The sequence below is a fragment of the Arvicanthis niloticus genome, chromosome 23, assembly GCF_011762505.2.
Source record: "Arvicanthis niloticus isolate mArvNil1 chromosome 23, mArvNil1.pat.X, whole genome shotgun sequence".
Lineage (NCBI taxonomy): Eukaryota > Metazoa > Chordata > Mammalia > Rodentia > Muridae > Arvicanthis > Arvicanthis niloticus.
The window spans coordinates 29,193,972-29,201,231 of NC_133430.1; the positions used below are offsets into that span (position 1 = coordinate 29,193,972).

Genomic DNA, 7,260 nt, shown 5'->3' on the forward strand with positions numbered 1-7,260 from the left:
TGTTTTTTACTTTGGTTTTTCAAGACAGGATTTCTCTGTGTAGTCCTGTCTCTCCTGGAACTTGCTCTATGGTTCAGGTTCTCTTCAAACTCAGAGAGATCCACCTGCCTCTGCCTCTTGAGTGCTGGGTTTAAACACATGTGTATAGGTGTTTTGCCTGCATGTATATCTGGGTACTGGTGCATGCCTGTTACCCATGGAAACCCAACAGGGTATCTAATCCCCTGGGATTGGAGTTACAGATGGTTGTAAGTTGACATGTGGATGCTAAGAATTGCAGCCAGATCCTTTGAAAGAGCATCCAGTGCTCTTAACCACTGAGTCACCTCTCCAACCCCCCCCCTTTTTTTTTTTTAAAAACGTTTGTGTTGGTATCAGGCTCTGAGCCCAGTGACATCACATCCAGGTGACCCCCACATTGTAACCCTCACAAGTATGCTTTTTTCTTACTTGGATTAGCAGAAAAACAAAAAAGACAGAAAGAAAAACAAAAAGAAAAAAATTCAAAACAAAAAACAAAATGATGGAGGGAGGAAGGGAAGAAATTTTGGAAGTGGAACTGACACAAGAAATCTGGACTAGAGGACACAGTGTTGTGCTCACTGGCCTTCCTGATGCAGCAGGGTGTGTGCTGTTCCATCAGACCTGATGAGATTTTCTTATAAAGTCATGGCTGGGTTTAAATGCTTTACAGTTCACATAGAGAGTTTGTGTAATAAAGAAGAAAATGAGGGATTTGGGGATCTCACTAAAGTTTCTTCTCCCATTTCATCCTAGGGGACCTTCAGCAGTCCCATCAATCTGAAGAAAACATTCAAGGTAGCATTGTGTTAGCTGGTTTGTGAAGTAGTCGTGCATGGAGTGTGTGTTACTTAGTAACCTACACACTGTGGTTTTGAAAGTTAGGAGTCAGTGGAAAGTAAGAGAAAACTTGAGTGTAATCAGTGTGGGGTTTGGAAGATAAAGGGTCTTTGGTGACTACAAACTTGGTTGCTTTTAAGGGTCAGGATTTGTATCAGCAAAGACATAACGCTTTTTTAAAATTTTAAAGCATTTCATGGATGCATTTCTATATCTTCTTACTGTTTCCTGGTTTCTGCTCTTCAGATTCCAGACAAACAGTATGTGCTGACAGCCTTGGCTGCACGTGCCAAGCTTAGAGCCTGGAATGATGTTGATGCCCTGTTCACCACGAAGGTGAGTGCCCTGACCCTGTGCTTCTGAGGCCTTTGGAGAGAGAAGACCTTCATAGGTCTCATAAGTTCCTGGTGCCAATGAAGCTTCTTCTAGTCCCTGTTTCCAAAGTTTTAAATGAAAGCAAAATTTGGAAGAAGAGTAGAGGGGCCACTGTTCCTACTTACTAATTTATTAACATTTGATGTGTTATTTAGCTGCTTTGTTTTTTTGTTTTTTGGTTTTTTTTTTTTTGTTTTTTTTGTTTTTTGTTTTTTTGTTTTTTTTTGGTTTTTCGAGACAGGGTTTCTCTGTATAGCCCTGGCTTTCCTGGAACTCACTCTGTAGACCAGGCTGGCCTCGAACTCAGAAATCCGCCTGCCTCTGCCTCCCAAGTGCTGGGATTAAAGGCGTGCGCCACCATCGCCCGGCAGCTGCTTTGTTTTTAAATAGATGTTTTTGTTTTTTTTTTCAGAACCATTTGAAAGTAAACTGTATGTGCAATACTTTTCCCTTTAATATTAGCATTTGTCTCATAGGTATTACCTCTCAAGACATTTATTTATCTATCTTGAAATGTATGAATCTACAGTGATGATTTTTTTTCTAAGATTGACTTTTATTCTATGTGCATGATAGTAGCCTGCATGCATAAGGAGGTAGGAAGAGGGAATTGAGTCCCTAGAACTGGAGTTACACGTGGTTGTGAGCCACCATGTGGGTGCTGGAAATTTAACCTAGGTCCTTTGGAAACCAGCAAGTGTTCTTCACTCCTGAACCATCTCTCCAGCCCCAAGAAATGTAATATTAGTAAAATGATATTATCATAAATATCTGCCATATATACATCACTTTTAAATTAGCTCATTACTGCTTTTAGGGTTTTGTTTGTTTGTTTTCTTTTGTTTTTAGATTTATGTGATTCAATGTACCATGTGAGTGAGAGTTATAAATAGTTGTGGGCTATCATGTGGATTCTGGAACTCAAACCCAGGGCCTCTACAAGAGCAACAGATACTCTTAATTTCTGAGCCATGTCTCCAGCCCCTGTTTTTAATTTTTATATTTATATATTTTAATTTAATTTAATTTATTAGGATCTAATATGATCTATCCAATCTTTGGATATGATTTTAGTCCCTATATATAATATATTATATATTATATATTATATGTGTGTGTATATACAGTCCATATACACTCTCTCTCTTTCTCTCTCTCTCTCTCTCTATATATATATAATATATATATATGTATACATATATCTATATATACACACACATATGTATAATATATATTAGAAAGTTGATTATTATGTACTACAAAGTATACACTATGGAATTTTGATTTATATAATGGAATGATTACTATAGTTTGAACTAACAACATCCACCCTACATCATCCCCTGTTATGTGTGTGTGTGTGCATGCATACATGTACACACATATAGTTTTCTTTCTCAGGATTGGTTTGGTTATTTGAGATCTTTTGTGGTTCCATACAAGTTGGTTTAAAATTTAAATATATTTTTTCATTCTAGCCTTGAGAGTTTGCTGATTTTTCTTCTTATTTATCAATTAGTTATATTAACTACTAAAGCAAAACACACTCATAGAAAAGTTGAACACTGTATACAAAAGTGTGTAAGTATATAAGACTGAGGGCAAGGCTGTGCTCAGTGGTAGTAGAGTGAGGCATAGGTAACATGCACAAAGCCTGGACTCACTTCTCAGTACAAATAACTTAAGAAGAGGTTCATTTCTCACAGTCTCCCTGTTCCAGCCTCATTCAGGGAAAGTCCTGTTGTCAGTAGCTTTCCAGATCCTACTGTATGAGTTCATAAGTAAACAATTCCATATGCGTGTAAAGATGGAGAAATAGAACTTTTTATACTGACAAACTTATGATGTATGTGTTATTCGTTACTTCATTTTGGAACATTTCGCAGACTGTTTTCCATGCATTATTGTTAAGATCAAAGACCTTATTTTATTTTATAGGTCTTTCTCTTTTCTACCCTCAATATTCCTTGGATTTTCTAAAAAATTCATCTCTCACTGTTTCTCTACCTCTCACCTCTTCCTGTCTGTCTACCATGCTTCTCTGATATGACCATAAACTGCACATGAGCTGAGGCCAGTGTGTTAAAGATGTCTGGCCCACCTATTGCTGTCCTTTTTTTCAGAACTGGTTGGGTTACACCAAGAAGAGAGCACCCATTGGCTTCCATCGAGTTGTGGAAATTTTGCACAAGAACAGTGCCCCTGTCCAGGTAATGGCTGTGAAAAAGAACTAGTGGTGGAATGTGAGCTATCCTCATATTCTTAGTGGTGGCACTGTGGCTGTGTGGGGCCTGAGATAGAAAAGGGCAGGGAAGAACAAAGTAATTTCAGACTGTCTTTGAGGAACAGCTACTGTGTTTAGCTATATAGAGAACTATGTACTGTTCAGATGATTGAGAAGAATTCACTGCAGGCCTAGGGGCAGAAGGCATACCCTGGACTGTCCTGGCCAGCAGGGCATTAAACAGGGGTTCAAGGAGATCACCTGAAAGAGAAAGTGGGAGAAAACTGGCCAACGCAAAGAATGGCGATCTGTCAATAGGCTGATCAAATCGCAAATTTTACTTTTTCACACAGAGGTTATATACACAAAAAGGCAGGATGTGGGGGAAGGGGATGACACAGGAGCGTAAGTGTTTAGGGGGAGTACAGATATCTACCAGAACAGAGTATCAGCTGGGTGAAGCTTCAGGGGACAGGTCACTCTGACTCCACCTATGATTCACTTGTCCCTATCTAAGTTGATAATATCCATCAAGGTTACTTATCTACAAGGTTTATGACTGAGACCTGGCAGATTTCCACCAAAGCTGCTTGTTTACAATAGCTTCTAGCCATTTGTTTCAAGGTTTTTTCACAGAGACCCAAGACTTTGTGTTAGCAGGCTGACTTTAAGCTTATGGCTGATTCCAGGCCTTCGAAGTACAAGCAGAGATGCCCCTGACACTGGGCCATCTCTAGAGCACTGTGGCCTGTGTTCCTGGCTGCAGGGTGAGGAGGATGCTCTTCCTCTTCTCCCGAGGAAGCAGGGAAGTGCTTCGAGCATCACCTCACTTCCCACTGCAGAACCATGATGGCTTTGCTGACATAGGGGACTGAATTCCTCCTTGTTTAGAACTTACTTTTTCTACCCAGGGAGCCCTGTGTTTTTATCATTAATCAGAATACTTTTTTCCTACAGATATTGCAGGAATATGTCAATCTGGTGGAAGATGTGGACACAAAGTTGAACTTAGCTACTAAGTTCAAGTGCCATGATGTTGTCATTGATGTGAGTCTCAAAGAAGTGAGAACCCTGAGTTAGGTCCTGGGTGGAGAGTCAGGGATACAACCTTTGCCCCAGATCCTGAAATGCTTCCAGTGGCTTTGACTGAATAGACAAAATAGTCTGGCAAGAGTTAGTTTGGAGACCAACACTCCTATATTGTTTTCCCAGTCTCTGGACTGAATTCTCAGCTTTTAGATCTTTGGGGTCATTAGAACTGAATGAAGCTATATAAACTCTGTAACCATCTCTGCAGCATGGGGTTTTATGGGTGCTTTATACGCATCATCTTATTCTCATCTGCTGTCTTTTTCTTGAGCCCAGGGGCAAAGAAAGAGTGGCAGAAAGAGTGAGTTCCTTATAGAGCAGGCTGAGTAGGAGCTTGATTGTGTTTTGTGTACAGACGTGCCGAGACCTGAAGGATCGTCAGCAGTTGCTTGCATACAGGAGCAAAGTGGATAAAGGATCTGCTGAGGAAGAGAAAATCGATGTCATTCTCAGCAGCTCGGTAAATTTCCCTCTAGTCAGCATAGGAGAACGTTCACAAAGTAGCATCAAGTATATGCGCCCACGACCTAGGCTTAGCTGAGCTGCATGGATACAAGACTCACCTCTGGGCTGAAGGAGCAAAAGCACAGCAGAAGTCACTTTTGAGATTTGAACTGGCAAGTTCCAGGCTAGTAAGAGACCCTGTTTCAAAAATCAAGGTAGATACCATCTGATATGTGAGGTTGATCTGTCCTTAGCCCATGTGTGTCCATACACACACACAGGGTTAAAAAATACTGAAGTGAGCTTTGAAGACCTCGGTGTGGAGCGTGACTGTAATGCAGTGAGCTTTGAAGACCTCGGTGTGGAGCGTAACTGTAATGCAGTGATCGTCGTTAGACCTAGTAGAGAGCAGAACGACAGAGCGATGGTAGAGTCTCAGTAGCCAGGCCTGTGATCCCTCCAGGACATGGCTGTGACCCACCTGTCAGAAATAAGAAAAGAATGACATAGAATTAGCTCTTTCTCAAGTCCTGGTTATGTATGAAATCATGGAGCTTTTCATTAGCATAGAACTTAATACTAGGTATTTGATACCTGTGCTTAGTCACCTAATACTAGTGAATCTTAGCACTAAGGAGGGCAGATTAGTGCTCTAAACTGGCAATCTGTAAAATACAGAACAGGTATTTACTCTTTCTCTGAATAAATGAACTCCCACATACTTAAAGAAAATCTTCTCAGGGCTAGGGTGATGGTTAACCAATAAAGTACTTGCCATGTATACACAAGGATCTGAGTTTGGTCCCCAGCACCCACATAAAGGCTGGACATGATGTCATGTGCTTGAATTCCCAGCACTAGGGAGGCAGAGGCAGGCAGGTCCCTGGGGCTCACTGGTCAGCCCAGCCTAATTGGCAGTTCCAGGCTAGTAAAAGAGCCTGTTTCAAAAATCAAGGCAGATAGCATCTGATGTGTGAGGTTGACTCTGTATACACACAGAATTAAAAAATAATTCTTTGCTGGTGCATGTCCATAATCCCTCACACTTGGAGGCTAAGGCAGGGAGATCAGGAGTTTGAGGTTAGCCTGGAATGTGTACTGAGTTCCAACCTAGACTGGACTACATAGAGACCTTGCCCCAGACAGACAGAAGAACTCGACAGCTCCCAGTGCAGTCCTTAGTTTCATTCCTCTCTCTCACTGTGGTGATAAGTGATAACTCATCATACCTTCCTTGTCTGCTTTTTTTCACAGCAAATCCGATGGAAGAATTAAGGGTCCTTTGCTACCCTGAAACCTGCCTCACTTCTTAATTTTTCTGCCTATGAAAACAGAGAGCTCTCTTGGGAGAGTCACAGCACCCTACCGTGTGAGCCTGTCATTCACAGGCAGTGCCTGCTGGTTTGGGGACAGAAACCAGCCTTTGAGCACATGTCCAGACTGATCTGTCCAGGGGACATTGTCTACAGGCCAGTAGCTAAAGGCTTTGACACTCTGGTGCTTGTGGAAAGGTGTGAGCCCATCCTGGGTAAGATGTCTCGTGGTCAGAGAAAAATAACCACTCCAGAAGTACATCTGGACTAACAGTCACAGGTGTCTCGGGATGGTTGTTACATTCCTGTGTCCTTTCAGCTGTTACTACCCAGAACCTAGTGTTGCACTTGCGCATTCTGCTCTAAAGGGAGTCAGGACAGAACTAAATGGACTCTTCAGGGGCCTCTGGAAGGGATTTCAGTATTGCTCAGGACCTGCCGGAAACCAGACCCAAGTTCTCAAGGCACAGGGCCACACATCAATGGCAGACCCTTCCTAGACATTGTGTACTTTCAGCCAGTATCCACCTGCTGTTCCTGTCAACTTTGTATAGGGTCCCTCTCTCACCTGCACACTGTTGGATAGTGAGCCGTCTGCTTCAACATACCCTCTGCTACTGTGTCAGATGCGGTCTTAATGGAATTCAGATTCACCAGTGCTGGAGCACTCTTCTCTCAGGCAAAAATCATTTCACCAGAAGCAGCCGTAAGTCTCCCCTACGCTGCTGTGGTAGTACTTCCACTTAGAAATCTTTATAGAGGCCCTGTTGGCCTGCTGGGGACTTGAGCAATGTTCCATTCTGCCCCTGCCTCCCTGAACTGGATTTTCCCGACGTGTCTATACTCCTAATAAAACTGTTGCATTCTTGGTACCTCCTCTTCCACATCTGGTTACTTAGTCCATAATGATGACGCAATTGCACCTCTGACTGTCAGCAGCCTGTCATCACATCA

The 7,260-nt window shown here is 42.1% G+C and overlaps 1 protein-coding gene across 1 annotated transcript in view; it reads left to right on the top strand.

The window, feature by feature from the left end:
- Vipas39 (VPS33B interacting protein, apical-basolateral polarity regulator, spe-39 homolog) overlaps positions 1-7,178 on the top strand; it is a 28,064-nt gene extending 20,886 nt beyond the window's left edge. Inside the window, exons 15-20 of the mRNA XM_076921560.1 lie at positions 778-819; positions 1,108-1,197; positions 3,360-3,446; positions 4,418-4,507; positions 4,905-5,009; positions 6,248-7,178. Coding sequence (XP_076777675.1) covers positions 778-819; positions 1,108-1,197; positions 3,360-3,446; positions 4,418-4,507; positions 4,905-5,009; positions 6,248-6,268 — 435 coding nt within the window. The 3' untranslated portion in view covers positions 6,269-7,178. The remainder of the gene's footprint in view (positions 1-777; positions 820-1,107; positions 1,198-3,359; positions 3,447-4,417; positions 4,508-4,904; positions 5,010-6,247) is intronic.
- Positions 7,179-7,260: the final 82 nt, after the last annotated feature.